This window comes from Galleria mellonella, unplaced genomic scaffold, assembly GCF_026898425.1.
Source record: "Galleria mellonella isolate WM207_F2 unplaced genomic scaffold, CSIRO_AGI_GalMel_v1 utg56, whole genome shotgun sequence".
NCBI lineage: Eukaryota > Metazoa > Arthropoda > Insecta > Lepidoptera > Pyralidae > Galleria > Galleria mellonella.
Window position 1 is genome coordinate 17,501 of NW_026442117.1, and position 14,573 is coordinate 32,073.

At 39.5% G+C, this 14,573-nt stretch overlaps 1 protein-coding gene across 2 annotated transcripts; it reads right to left on the reverse strand.

The window, feature by feature from the left end:
* Window positions 1-1,733: 1,733 nt before the first annotated feature.
* LOC113514126 (syntaxin-2-like) lies at window positions 1,734-10,130 on the reverse strand. Of its 2 annotated transcripts, none has more exons than XM_052899167.1 (8): window positions 9,888-10,130; window positions 8,985-9,080; window positions 7,871-7,964; window positions 6,657-6,914; window positions 4,368-4,441; window positions 3,995-4,132; window positions 3,204-3,314; window positions 1,734-2,071 (listed from the first exon to the last, which is right to left on the reverse strand). In XM_052899167.1, the coding sequence occupies exons 1-8, from the start codon at window positions 10,113-10,115 to the stop codon at window positions 2,000-2,002; spliced, it is 1,071 nt and encodes a 356-aa protein (XP_052755127.1). In that variant the 5' UTR covers window positions 10,116-10,130; the 3' UTR covers window positions 1,734-1,999. The 2 variants fall into 2 exon arrangements, with proteins under 2 accessions (XP_052755127.1, XP_052755126.1); XM_052899166.1 differs by having other exon boundaries at window positions 3,995-4,151.
* Between the last annotated feature and the right edge of the window lie 4,443 nt (window positions 10,131-14,573).

Below are 14,573 nucleotides of genomic sequence, written 5' to 3' on the forward strand. Positions count from 1 at the left end.
GACTGTGCCGTGAAAAATCGGAATCCAGGGAACATTTGATATGCAACTGCGATTTATTGGCAAGTATGCATATGAGTCCACTAGGAATGGCTTATCGAGAGCCAAGGGACTACAGATGTCTTCAACCGCGGGATATCGTTAAAGTAACATATAGGATCTATGATATACAAAAGATCCTAGTAGAACGATGTGCAACGGTTCAAATGACCCCATATGCGAATATAAGATAAGATACCGCGGGTTGTGCATTGGAGCTCTACACAAAACCGGTTTTTAGTCGCCGTGACGAGGCTACTACGTAAGCGCTTCCCCCCTGGCCTCATGACAGACGAAATTTTACCGTCTTGTGCCGCTCGATCACTCACCGCCTTATAAAATTAACATCGCGCTTATAAGAATGATACAGTGAAAGCGAAGATGAAAACTTATTTCATCTTCGCTTTCACTGTATCATTATTCTTTAACTCATTCTTTATATTGTGTTGTTGATTGTATTGTGTGTTATCTTCCTGTCCATTAGCCACTGTGCAGGCTACTTGGACTGCTTATTTTTAACGCTTGTTCAACATCATCAAAACGCAGCCATACCATCAACATGTGCCACACATCAACATCCATAGAACGATAATCCAATATGCTGGTTGGATGTCACGTTTGAATCTCTTGCTCTCAGTCTCTGCAGTCTCTGTCTGTAAATCTTTCTACCAGTTCTTGGATGCTGTGTCTTTTAATCGAGAGAAACTAATGCTTCCCAATCTTTGTAATTGAGCGGCCAATTCATTCCTATACCTTTTCAATCTGAATTGATATATTATTTTTTTTTTACGAAATATCTCTATTTTTCTGTTTTACCGTTTTCAGTTTGAAGTTTATTATTTGTATATTGTAGTATATTGAGTATGTCTTATCTTTTTGTCTTACTTTGGAACCATTCCAATATTTTAAAATTGCTGTTACTAGCTGAGCCTCAAAGCTATATGCCATATGTCCACATAAATTTAATGATAGTTTTGTATATGATCATTTTGCATTCACATGTCAGTCGGGAGTGTCATTCTATCGGTCAGTACAAGCGATGGATTTTGATGTCTAGATGTTTGCGTTTAGTCCATACTCGTATATGCTTTGCCAGGTAAGTCTGCGGCCGTCTAAGTGCATACCCAAGATAGCCTGAGATCGATTTTGGATATATGAAGTCAGTCATCGTAGGAGGTTGCCTCTAATGCAATCGAAGTTAGTCTACAAGTAAACGATGATCAGGTCGATTAAAACATTTACTGTAGTCCGTGAACGAGTACATAACGTCGACTTGATGACCATAATGACCATTATCAATAGCCTCTGTGAGATGATGTTGATCACTATCATTACAAGCACTAAATTTGATACGATGAATCGCCCCCTTAAGAAACCATACTAAAAAAAAAAAAAAAAAAAAAAAAAAAAAAAAAAAAATCATTTAAGGACCTTTTGATTGCAGAATACAAATCTTTTTGTAATATGGATAAAAAAAAAAAAAAAAAAAAAAAAAAAAAAAAAAAAAAAAAAAAAAAAAAAAAAAAAAAAAAAACATTACGCCGACCACAAATAATAATTGGGATAAGGGTAGGAAAATGATGATGATTGCAGAATACAGCTGTTCGTATACTATGTACTATATAATTTAAAGTGGTAATTATTTTTGAATTATTTTTGAATTTCAGTGCTAGTGGTGGAGTTGAATAAAATTCATATTGTTACAAAATTTATAATTATTTTCTTTATTCACTTTACACAATGATATTAAATTTAAAAAATGACTAGTAGTGTAACAATAATAATAAATAAATAAATCAACGTCCATTGACTAAGTAGTGTCGGGAAGGCCACGCGCCGGCCGCAGTGTGTCCGCCGAGACGCGCTGACACCGGCGCACGCGACGTGTCACCAAATCGCACACAACACCACGGTATAGTTCAAGTATGTGGTTAGAGACAACGATCACGGGGGAACTTTATTATCACGTCAGGATTAATATTATTAATATAAGTAAAAATCCAACTACTAAGAATATTATTAGTTGCGTCTTTTTCTGAAACAAAATAAAAACAATTGTAAAAATTATAATTAAAAAAAAAAAAAAAAAAAAAAAAAAAAAAAAACAAAAGTATAACAAACCATTGATATCTTTATTTTAAAGAAAAGTAAAATAAAATATAAAACAGCTTTGCCCTGAATTGCCGGGGAATTTAATAGGGCAAAGCTATTTGGAGTTTCTTCAAAATGATCTTCCCAATTTATTAGAAGACGTTTCCGAGGAGCGTAAGGAATCGTATTGGCTGCAAAATACTGTACCGGTTCGTGCATATTTAAATAGATGGTATCCAAAAAGATGGATTGGGCGCCTAGGGCCAATTCTGTGACCTCCGCGTTCATCGGATTTAAATCCATTGGATTTTGTTTTTTTACTGGGGCTGCCTCCAAGAGGAAGTGTACCGTAAGCCTATACAGTCTTTGGACAAATTACGCAGTCGTGTCAAATAAACGAGCGACGGTATACAAGACTGCTCAGAAGAGCTCTATCCGAAGATGCAGGGCATGGATAAGAGTGGGAGGAAAACAATTTGAGCATTTATTTTAAATATTTAATTTTGTTTTTGTTATTCCCCAATGACGAAAAAAAAAAAAAAACGCGCGTTGCCATTCCTGAGAATTAAGGTGTTATAACCCTGTAATTTCATTGCCATTACCTACGCTTCAAACAGAAACACAGCTTCTTCACGGTAGGAACATGAATGCAAGCAAATGCCCAAGCAAACAACTTTTTATAAAGTGTCCCTTTGGTTGATATAGTATTTAGTTGTCTATAAAGGACTGTGTTACTAGGCGAACTCCAGGTATGGGGGCCACTTCTAAGGCGCTATTTCTCTCAACCTATCTATTAATCTGATAGTTTTTTTTTATTTCTCAAAATTACAATTTTATGGATCACCGTAAACTAAAATTATAATAACTTTGATTTAAATACATTACATAATTAGCTCTTACTTTACAATCAGTTCCTACTTCCTCATATTGGTTTAGAGAAATGGCGCCATAGAATGTACCCCGTTGTGGTGTTATAATGTGAAGCGAGTGCATTAAATTGTTTTAAAGTGTAGTACAACGTAGCACAGTAGAAGTACAACATGATGAATGTGTAATGTGTAATGTGCAGACGGCACCTCTCGGGCCTGCTTCAGCTTCACTACGCCCTGCATGAGGTTCTGCTCGCCGCTCTCCACGTAGTCGGTCGCCTGCAGCGCGAAGTGTTGCACGTTGTCGATCTGCTCTTGCTGAAATAAACGTTAATATGCCTGTTATTGTAAATAACGTAATGACTACATGCATATTAACGGTGCAGTCAAACGTGCGCACCTGGGGAGTTGCATCGCTGCAAGCATGCTATGCGGTGACACGCTTCTTACCACCTCTCACGCTCACTATATGAGGAGAAAGGGAATTTTAGTAGAAATGGAGATTTATCAGCTCCATTACTAGCAATATGCCTTATCAGGTCGACGTCCACGCGGTTCCCCCTGGAAACCATTGTGATTAATTCTTGTGGATTTTTCACGATGGACTAATTGAGATGCTTTCATTCTCAACTATCATCTATTACTGGTGCCCCGCCGGCTTACGGGCTTAGCACGGGCGGGGTTACCATCATCTCAAAAAAAAAAAAAAAAAAAAAAAAAAAAAAAAAAAAAAAAAAAAAAAAAAAAAAAAAATGAATTTAAAATAATTAATGTTAAATTTGCATATTCTTTATATAAATTACTTTTTAAATATCTTTAATTTTAGTTGTACATAAAATTTGCACGCCTACTTTTGAGGCAAACATTGTACTTGTAGAGACCTACCGTGCTTTTCATATTAATTGTAAAGTTTTTGTAAATATTTGATTGATCTATTGATCTAGCGCGCTAGAGATGGAAGGATTGTGGTGGTGGTGGTGGTGGCGGTGGCGGGCTACCTGGTCGGCGACGAGGTGCGACAGCCTGAGGAACAGGTCGCGCACGTCCCGCACGGAGCCCTCGATGCGCGCCAGCTGCTCGTGGCGCGCCTCCACCGCGCGCAGCGCGCGCCGCGCCGCCAGCGTGTCCGCCCGCACCTGCACCACACCACGCACACTGTACACAATCACTGACACCTGGACACCTGGACACCTGGACACCTGGACACCTGCACTCGCGTGTACCACTTAAACAAACACCACCACATATACTAATATCTAGAGGCAGTTACTGCCATTTCATTAAAAAAAAAAAAAAGAAACAAACGAATGTAAACAACGAATGACCGTGTGAGTCATTACAAGGTTATTGGATGCCATTAACAGAACTTACGTTGTCTACAAACAGCGAGAGGTTCTTCGTGTCCAGCAGCGCCTGGCACTCGTCATCCGATATCGAGAGGTTTGCTGCAAATCATATCAAATAAAAACAACACAATGATATGAATGAATCTCCACATTTAGATGGTAAAATCTTATAATCTATACATAAAATCATTTGTCCTGACTGATTCATCAACACACAGCCCAAACCACAGATATTAAGAAAAAAAAAAAAAAAAAACCTTGAAATTTATTGATGCATTTTATGATGGAAACGTCCACTAACGAGGGATTTCTGGAAATTTCACCCCTAAAAGGGGTAACATAAGGGATCAATGTTATATAGAGACCAGTCATTTATAAAGTTAGAAAAATGGTATTTTATTTACAAGCTTATGGTAAGGAATAAATTTGCATTTCAGGATAAAATCTGCCCCTAAGAGGATAAAACAGAGATTAACAGTTTATACCAGGAGTCCGTCATTTTTGAACCAGGAAGAATGAAATTTAAGATTAAGGCAAATCGACAAAAATAAATACGTCTTTCGTTGTTTCTAGAAATTAAACTTCAAAAGGGAGTAATCGGATGAATATTAGTATTAAAAAAAAAAAAAAAAAAAAAATACGACTTTACGATCTTTCGAAGTTGGTTGAAGAAGGTGACAATTTTTTAATTTTTATTTTGTAGAGTTCACATGTTTCTATGGACATATTCGCTAAAACTCTTCATACACATACTTCTAGTTGTAAATAATGAAATGCCAATTACTAAATACGTCTCGACATCGCCTATAGACATGAAAAGTACTGTTTCGCCCATGATACCCCCCATACTTTGCCATTCCTGAGGACTCCGGTGTTATTCCTCTGTACCCTGTAAATTCACTGCCATATCCCACCTTACAAACCGGAACACAGTCATAAACATAACTGCTTCAGGGTTGCAACACGAATAAGACCTCTGTCTTATTCGTGTCTGCTTTTGCAACCAGAATGAAATTTTACGCTTTTTACTATAATTATGAAAAAAAAAATAAAAAAAAAAAATAATTACAGACATCTGTACAATCATTTATCCTTTACTTATAAATACGCATGAAGCCGGATGCAACAGCTAGCACATGATAATGATACATTATTGAGATTCAGTTAACCGATATTTTATTATTTACTCAAATTCTATCATTCGTGTAATGGAAATGCAACGTCGTTAAACGCTCGTTCACCTGATAAGCAATATTTATGCACATTTGCAAAACAAAAGAAAAAAAAAATCTCCTCAACTGGTTTTTATACCCATTTGCTTCAACAGCACACAACTGTGGCTACTTACTACACACACAGACACATTGAGTTATTATTGTATAATTGATATTATTACCTAGTAGTGGTGGTACGTTTAATTGATTATTTGTGACTGTAGTGTAGAAGCTACGTTTCTTATCAATGCCTTATCTATGTTTATCTAATGTGTACCTGTACATGTGTACACGGCGAGGCGTGGGCCTCGTGGGTGAACTCATCTCGAAACTGTGCGGTGCGATATTAAATCCTATGTTTTGGACAAAGCATCCTTTAATCTAAGTTTTCCGCCTTTAAAATACTAAAGTGATAGATCCAAAAAGGAAGGAGGGAACGACTATCGAAGTTCTCTGCCTTTTGTATTGTGTCCGTCACAATTATTATGTCACTACGTTACACATTATTGTCTTTATATGTACATAAGACAATAATGTGTAACGTACTGATAAAATAGCTATCTTTCTTTGTCTGAATAAGCGTTCAGTTAAAATGAACAGTATTCGCGTTGAAGAGAGTAGGCGTCTTTGTTGTTATCCTATCTCAACAAGCACCGTTTACTGCCCATATCTACCACTTCTCGAGCGAATTGAGAACAGAGTTCATTGACATCTAAAGGAAGTGGTCGGATGTTAGAGACCGCGGCCGGCAAGTGCTCTCCTTTGTTAGGACCTTAATACTGGACATGCAATCGGTATACACTTCGCTCGGGATCGCGTCCGATGTTAAACGATGTCTTTGGCTATTTTGACAAAAGCAAGGCATTAATAAACAGGTCATACTCGTACACAGTGATGTATATGTACAGTCAAATACGTGTAGCGTCTCAGGGGAATGGAAAGTGGGTGTGTAATGTGTAGGTAGAGCGGAGATGAGTTACGGAAGTGGATGAAGTACCTAATAGATGTAAGGATAGAGCACTTTGACGCTACGTTGTATCCGCCTCTATTGATAAAAACTTGGCGACGGACATGTAAGGTAAGATGATATGTTAGCTCACTAAGTTTGATCTGTTCCTGCAGCAGATGCAACTGGTGGTCGTGCATGACTTCGAGGAAGCGCTGGTGGTCGGCGAGCGCGTCCGCGTAGAGGCGGCGCGTGACCGCGTACTGCAGGCGCAGGATGCGCGCGCGCACGTGGTTGCTGGTGGCGGTGCTGGGCTCGCGGGTGCGCCCCTCCAGCTGCACCAGCGCGCCGCATATCTTCAGCCCGATCGCGTTCGATGACGTGATCACAGAATCTAATCGGTCCTGAAGAACTGAAAGGAAATCACGATAAAAATCATATAAACTATACAAGGTGATATTTGTGTAATTTCATTAAAAATGCAACGAAACTATTCAACTTTTCGGTAAAGAACACAAACCTATCAATCTTGGAAGAAATAGTATAGAATCAGTACGGGAGCAGACAAATGCGATATAAAATAAACTTTAAAATATATTAACTTGTCCCGTAAAGTACATATATGTACGTGTATAAAATTACAGTCGAATCCTGTGGACTTGTAGTCATTCCCGCAGATCTCAGGCATTAGTAATAGGCGGGCAACGGAGATACGATGCGCTCTATATTACTCGTAATATTTGGCCTCCTGTCTTCTATGAGCTGACTCTGTTCCACGTGCTAACAGTGCATGAATTTTAGAATCATGTTCGATTGCAATTGATGCTGGACTGAACATATTAATTGTATTTATTGATTTGCTTTTAATTATATTTATTTTATAATTATCACACAATTAGCAATACAAACGTAGTCTTTGTGAAAAAAAAAAAAAAAAAAAAAAAAAAAAAAAAAAAAAAAAAAAAAAAAAAAAAAAAAAAAAAAAAAAAAAAAAGAAACCTTCATGTAAAAGGAAATGATTGCTAATGTTGATTATTTTAATTAGTTGTAATAATTAAACGTACTGGCAATTACAACATAATTGGCATAAATATGTCAGAGCTGACGACGGATATAATGAGAATACGAACTAAAATGCCACAAAGAGGATAAAATATATATTTAAAACAAGGAAACATTTTAAAATATCAAACTGATAATGAACGCAAAGAAGTTACAAAGTTTTTGTCTTCAATCAGGCGGATTGTTAGGGACTGGAGTAATAAATAATTATGTATGGTATAGGGTAAGGATTGTGGTCGGCGCGACCTGGTGCAGGCTGTATACGGGTATAGCGGGCAAGTATCCAGCGAGCAGTGGTGTACGTACGTTTGTTGGTGTGGAAGGTGGGGTCCGCGTGCAGGTGTCGCAGCACCAGTGTGTTGGCGGTCAGCTCGCGAATCCAGTCGCGCACGCGGCCTACCTGCAATTGTTTTGCGCGAATTTATTACAAGGACCGATTAATTGTTATGAGCTCAATGACTAATGGCTCGTTGTGTACATAAGCATTTATGCAGATATACTGTTATGATGAATAGCTGTGTCGCGTAGACAAACAACAGAGCACGCGGTGGGTGCCCGGTGTGGCGGCGCAGTAGGTCAGCCGGTCGCAGTGCGCCGCCGAGCGGCTACAAGTGCGCCTCCTTATTACTCCTAACTGGCGGCGTGAGCTCATCCTCTCTAGGATCATGTTTGTTTACACGCGGCACGTCACGCGACATACTGCCATACTGTTCGCGGCTAATAATTAATCACGAACATTTTGCTAACTATTATATATATTATGAATGTATAAACTAAGAGTAGAAATAAGTAGTGAAGAAAGTTAATAACCCACTATCTCGCATTAGTCATAGAGCGGAATCATTCGGGTGCAAGTTCCTGAAATCGTCTCAATACTGTTAGATTTTGCCGAGTCGTTTAGCACATTGTAATGAGCGTTTAACGCGGGCGCGGTGGGCAGCCCGCGCTCGCCGGGACGCCGACTCTCCTTGCAAATAGTTTTGTTAATAATGTTCATTAACACGGTGAACACTTCATTAGCAAGAAATTATGATTGATGTCCATGTGAAATAGAGTGACAGTTACAGTAACTGGCAGCTAATTTACATGTATCGTATACATGTCTGTTCGCAGCCAGTGTAGTGTGCTGTCCTAGTTTTTTTTTAATGGATGTTAATGGAATAGAACCCTGCTTGTGCTAAAGGTATACGCTGGCGGGGTACAAGTAAGGGATGATAGGTGAGAATGAAAAGGCAGGTCAATTAGTCCATCGTGATAAATACACCTGGAATTCAGCACGGTGGTTTCCAGTGGGACCATATGAAAGGAGGTTAACCTGACAGGGTGTATTGCTAGTCATGGGACTTCCCCCCTGAATCTGCTGAGCTAGTTGTAGCAACGGCGTGTAGCTAGCGAGCGTATGTGGTGGTGGCATACGTACTTCTTCTAATATGTCGTTGATGTCCCGCTGGTGCTGGGAAGGCTCGAGCTGCAGCGCGCTGTCCCCATCGGGCTGGACGCCGTGCGCCGCGCTCGCCTGCACACACAACGTCCCGCCGCCTGTTTACATCGCTCATACACTGGTAGGTACATACTTGACACCAACTACTTGTCTACAGTGCAATACATTTCCATCGGCGCAACGTCCGTCACGCTGCTTACACTTGATTAAACAGACAGACACGCGATATTATCTAGTTTGCATTTTTTTTTTTATCAATGTTATGAGCACAGAAATAGTTCATTTCCTTATTTTACATTTTTATTTATAGTTAGCACCGAGTTGCGGTCTATGATTAACTATATAAGCTAATGTAATGAAATTCTGTATAAAAAAAAAATAATTACACTACACAATTTTAGTATAGCAAAATAAGATCATTAATGATTATTTATTTTGGTGCAGGAAGTCTGCAAGTATTGCACTTTACATACAGTCACTTCGGTACTGATTGATACGTATAGTATAGTTAGTTTCAAAGTTACACTGAAAGTAAAACTAAGTTACTATAATGGATGCTATATATTTGACTTAAAAAAAGGGAAGAACTAATTTAGAGTACAAGTCAACTTGATTTTGTTCACTGGCACCTTTCTCCACTGTACATTTTTTGTCAATATTGTCTGATACTCTGTATCAATATTGACCTGTTGCTTTTTTTATTTTAACAAGTCTTTTTTTATAAAATAATATTTTAATAACATGCACATCAAATTGTTGATTTGAAATCGTGTGTAGATAAGGCACTATAATAACATGGAGCCGATGTTATCTCTTATTATACAACCGGTGCGGGAGGGCGCGGCGCATGTCGAGTCGGTGCAGCGCTGGAGCGTCACTTACTTTCTTGAGTGCTGCAAGTCGGTCCTTGGTCCTCATGTCGCTGGGTGTGACTGCGGCCGGCGGCGGCGGCGCGGGGCGGCTGGTCGAGTGCGCGGCGTGCGGCGTGCGGCGTGCGGCGGCGCTGGCGCTGCAGCGTGCGCTCGCGACGATATCTAATCGTAAACTGATAACACGCCGACTGGTATCACGCGGCCAATTAAAGAGAAGCGCACCGGATGATTCGCACATTCATATTTTATCATTATCACTATGCACCGGGATCTAAGATCCAGTTTAAGGACATACACACACATTAACACGAGATCAAATGATGTTATCTATTTGGTTATAGGTACAAATATTGTAAGTAAATAGGTATAATGTAATACAACGAATTAATATTATTTACTTAGTCAGAAATACACCTCACGTGAGAGGTAGTCTTTTGAGTGTGTTGTGTACGATCGAGCACAGCCTGGGAACGCAAACGGGAATACGGACCTTCAAAATCTTCGCCACATAAATAAATAGCTCCGCTAATTTATAGCAGATTTAAAGAGACCACAAATTCACAATAGGCTTGTATTTATTAAGCGACTCATAAACGAAGTGGTTCTCTATTCGCCTGTACGGTCGAGGGGGGGGGGGGGAGGGGGTGATTATTAGTAATAGAAAAAGCGGCCGATCTCTACCGGCTCTCTAGCAGTGTGACTATTTCCTTTTTATACACACATAGAATATTGTTTTCACCACTGGTCTGGAACACCAGCTAGCTAGATTACCAACTCCTCCTATTAGACTTGATTTGTATTATAGTATAATAGCTTTTGCTCGTAACTCGTTTGCGTGGATTTTAAAAGTAAGTTACCTTTTACTGTTTGGTGTAGTAGTTTTTGTACGATAACTAAACAAACATACAGACGGACAAAATTCAAGAAAATTTTATTTTGGCGTCTAATTATTTATGTTTTTGTGGATACAACATCGTAACTTTCAAGAAAAGAGCACATTATTTCTTCAAAGACTGGCGACACATCTGCAATGCCTACAATACCTGTGCGATGTTATTTGGGTGCTTTTGGATGATGGTAGGCATTTACCAATACTATCAAATGGGCTGCATACTCGTTTGCTTCTCTATAAAAAGTGTAGATGTAGGCAACACGAGCTACTCGCTCCACTTCGCTTGGTGGAGCCGCTCGCTGGCGAGGTGCTAGTGACAGTGGTGGTGGGTGCCCGCGTCGCTCACACCATCCACTGCGCATTCATCATCTTCCTACCCTTATCCCAATCATTTGGGGTCGACGTAATATGATTTTATTCATATTACAAAAAGATTTGGTTTTTAGTTTTACGACCGGCCGCCTGCCTGACGTCAACCCTCTTTGGGAAGCATCCACTGCGCATTAACACCAGTAATATTATATTTATTTTAAGAATAAATACTAGTTAACATACATACACAACAAGGCCGTGACGCGGCAAAGGACATTTGCGCTGTTGAGTAGGTATTGAGTCACAAATAGTTTTAAGTCGCGCAGCTATTTTATCATGTATTTATGAGTAAGCATATTAAGAATGGTGCCTAGATGTACAGCTGCTGGTGTAATGTAACTGTAATTGCTGCTAATACGAATTGGTTGCGTTTGCGCAGCGTTGTACGTATTCGTACGCAGGTATGTTAATGTGCAAGTCAAACAATGCGCGGGTCACGAACTCGCCGCTCTCCGCTCTCCGCTCTCCGCTATCCACTCGTGCCGATGAACCGCGCGCGCCGCGCTGTGATTGACTCCTGAGGTCACGGCACTCATGAAAATGTATGCACTAAATAATATTACGTGTTGTTTACTCTGTGGTTGAACGTGAAAACCAGATTCGATTGGGGGGAAAGGGATTGTTAGTAATGGGGTCTAACTGATCTATTGCCAGCAATATACCCTACTAGGTCGACTTCCACGCGGTTCCCCCTGGAAACCATAGTGGTTAATTCGAGTGCAATTCGTCACGATGGGCTAACGGACTTGGTTTATCGTCACCTATCACCTCTCACTGGTGCCCCGCCGGTGTATACCGATAGCGCGGGCGGGGTTACCATTATCACCCATTAAAGAAAACCAGATTTGATGTAGCAATAACATCTTACAACCAAAATTATTTATGAGACAAACTATCAATTACAGGGTACCAAAAACAACACTTTAGTCCTCAGGAATGGCTACGCGTGAATGCATTGCGTGTGCGTATAAATAGGTATAGAATCCAGACCATAGGTATAGACCATAGGTATAGGTATAGAATACCAGAGGGAGACTTTTACAAAAGTCGATTGCTTGGGTACCTCTGTCCCATTCGTGTTTCAACCGTGAAGCAGTTGTGTTTGCATAATGAAGGATGGGATATGGCGTGAATTTACTGGGTACAGAGGAATAAATAGTCCTCAGGAATGGCAACGCATGGGGGGTATATAGTATACTCTATTATGTCCATGGTAATGTCTATGACGGTTACTACTTTCCATCAGGTGGGCCGTCAGCTTGTTTGCCATTCTAAGTAGTATAAAAAAAAAAAAAAAAAAAAAAATCTGCTACGTGGAGCGAGTTGTAAGATTTTGCAATGTACCACTAAATTCAAATATACATAAAAATACTGGCTGATATAGTGAAGATGACCGGTGAGGATGGAGGAAGGAATTGTCAACAACCGAAACCGGCAGCCCAATTGCTCACAATGGCGTGTCAAACCGACTATCGCACTGTTCACCCTGAAAACCGTCGTTGTTTGTTTGTCCTAGTGTACGAGTATTCGTCTCTATGAGCCAAAGGGCCTGACTTTCTCCTCACCTATCATCTTTCATTTTCGCTCACGCAGATGAGGTACGGGTATGATATAACGTTGCAATTTCTTACTACTAAGGGAAGGAGACTCTACTAGAGGGAGACTTTGTATAAAAGTCGATTGCTTGGGTACCTGTGTCCCATTCATATTTCTACCGTGAAGCAGTTGTGTTTTCATGGCTGTGTTTTGGTTTGAAGGGCAGTTATATGGCGTGAATTTACAGGGTACAGAGGAATAACACCTGAGTCCTCAGGAATGGCAACGCACGGGGGATATCATGGGCGAAACAGTATACTGTGTTATGTCCATGTTACTGCTCATGTCTATAGGCGACGGTTACCACTTTCCATCAGGTGGACCGTTAGCTTGTTTGCCATTCTAAGTTGTATAAAAAAAAAAAAGAATTCCACTATATTCCTTCCATCTGATGAGATGGAAGGAATATATTATAAACTGCTGTCTTCGTGTGACTCGCTCACTGGATTCAATAACTAATTATCATCGTCATCGTCATCATCATATCAAACGTTCACTGTCCGCTGCTGGTAATAGACCTTCCCGTAAGGGGGTTTTGCCAGTAGTTGTCTCGTTTAGCAGAAGGGTTGGAAACCGCAGTTAGGCTTTTGATGATATTTTAAAAGAAACGCTGCTGCCTATCCCTCGACCATTAGGTTCCCTTAGTCACCTCTGACACCCACGGGAAAGTAAGAGGTGACCCATTGCAAGCCGGGTTAACACGGCAAATAAATAATTATAATAATTATTATTATTTATTAAATTATTTTAAAATGGTGGAAGTTCTCAATTCAAATGATCTTTTTGTAATTAAGAAAAGAGTTAACTTTCGTGTTAGTTCTATAAAAAAAAAAAAAAAATATATAATTAAAGTCTCTGTTTTTTTATGAGGAGCATAAGTTTTTAGCAATGTTATTAATTTATTTATATATATATATATATGTATCAAAATGTCATTACGTGTATAGATAGGTACGTGACACGTGATTCGTCATTACAGCCACGCTAGCTAGATGTCGTTAGCGCGCAGCTCTACGGCGCCACAAATTCAGATTTCACGAGAGCAGCACGCTGAATTATATTTGCTACGCTATCTGCTAGTCTGTGCCATTTTAAAGTCTAGTAATTAGTAGCTTGCTACTTCGTCTTGCTGCTTACAGATGGCGTTTTATTAGGTACTAGAGACGCCCTAACGTCGTACGCGTAGATATATAGAAAGATAAAGTAGTCTACTAATATTATAAAGGGTTCATTGTTGGTTCAAAAACTGCTCAATCGATTTGTAAAATTCTTTAACTTCAAAATGCTACATTATCAGCGAGTAGTATAAGCTATATATTATTTTCAGAAATGTTGTCTTCCTGTGCGAAGCTAAATCGGATCGCTAGTATTTTATATTAGCTTTACTAGACAATTTTTTCATATCTTAGATTATTGTAATTTAACGATCTAATCTTTTTTCTTGTAATATTAATATAAATGTATGTTTCAAATGTTTTTTTTTTTTATAAATCTATAAAAAAAACTTGTGGTCCCGGCGTAGAGTAGGTCATCCAGTTTTCCATGGATGTCGTAAGAGGCGACTAAAGGAGGGCGAGGGATGGGCAGCAGCGTCCCTCTTAAAATATCTCCAAAGCCTAATTACGATTGCCAATCCATCTGTCAAGTATGGCAACTACTGACAACCCCCCCCCCCCCCCCCCAAGGGGGAAGGTTATGTTAAGCAGTGGACAGTTAAAGGCTGATATGGTGATGATAAACAAAATATTAGACAGAAGTGGGCCGTTTGATAACTCGTTTGATAGTTAAACATGCAACTGCTGCAATATTCGACCTTTAGATGTAGTTACATCGCGT

What these genes read in the sequence shown, in the direction of transcription:
- LOC113514126 (XM_052899166.1), bottom strand. Translation starts at nt 10,115, where the DNA reads ATGTGCGAATCATCCGGTGCGCTTCTCTTTAATTGGCCGCGTGATACC. An exon ending in GACTTGCAGCACTCAAGAAA is followed by an intron (nt 9,081 to 9,887) that starts GTAAGTGACGCT and finishes TTGTGTGTGCAG; the next exon opens with GCGAGCGCGGCGCACGGCGT. An exon ending in CACCTTCCACACCAACAAAC is followed by an intron (nt 6,915 to 7,870) that starts GTACGTACACCA and finishes ATTTCCTTTCAG; the next exon opens with TTCTTCAGGACCGATTAGAT.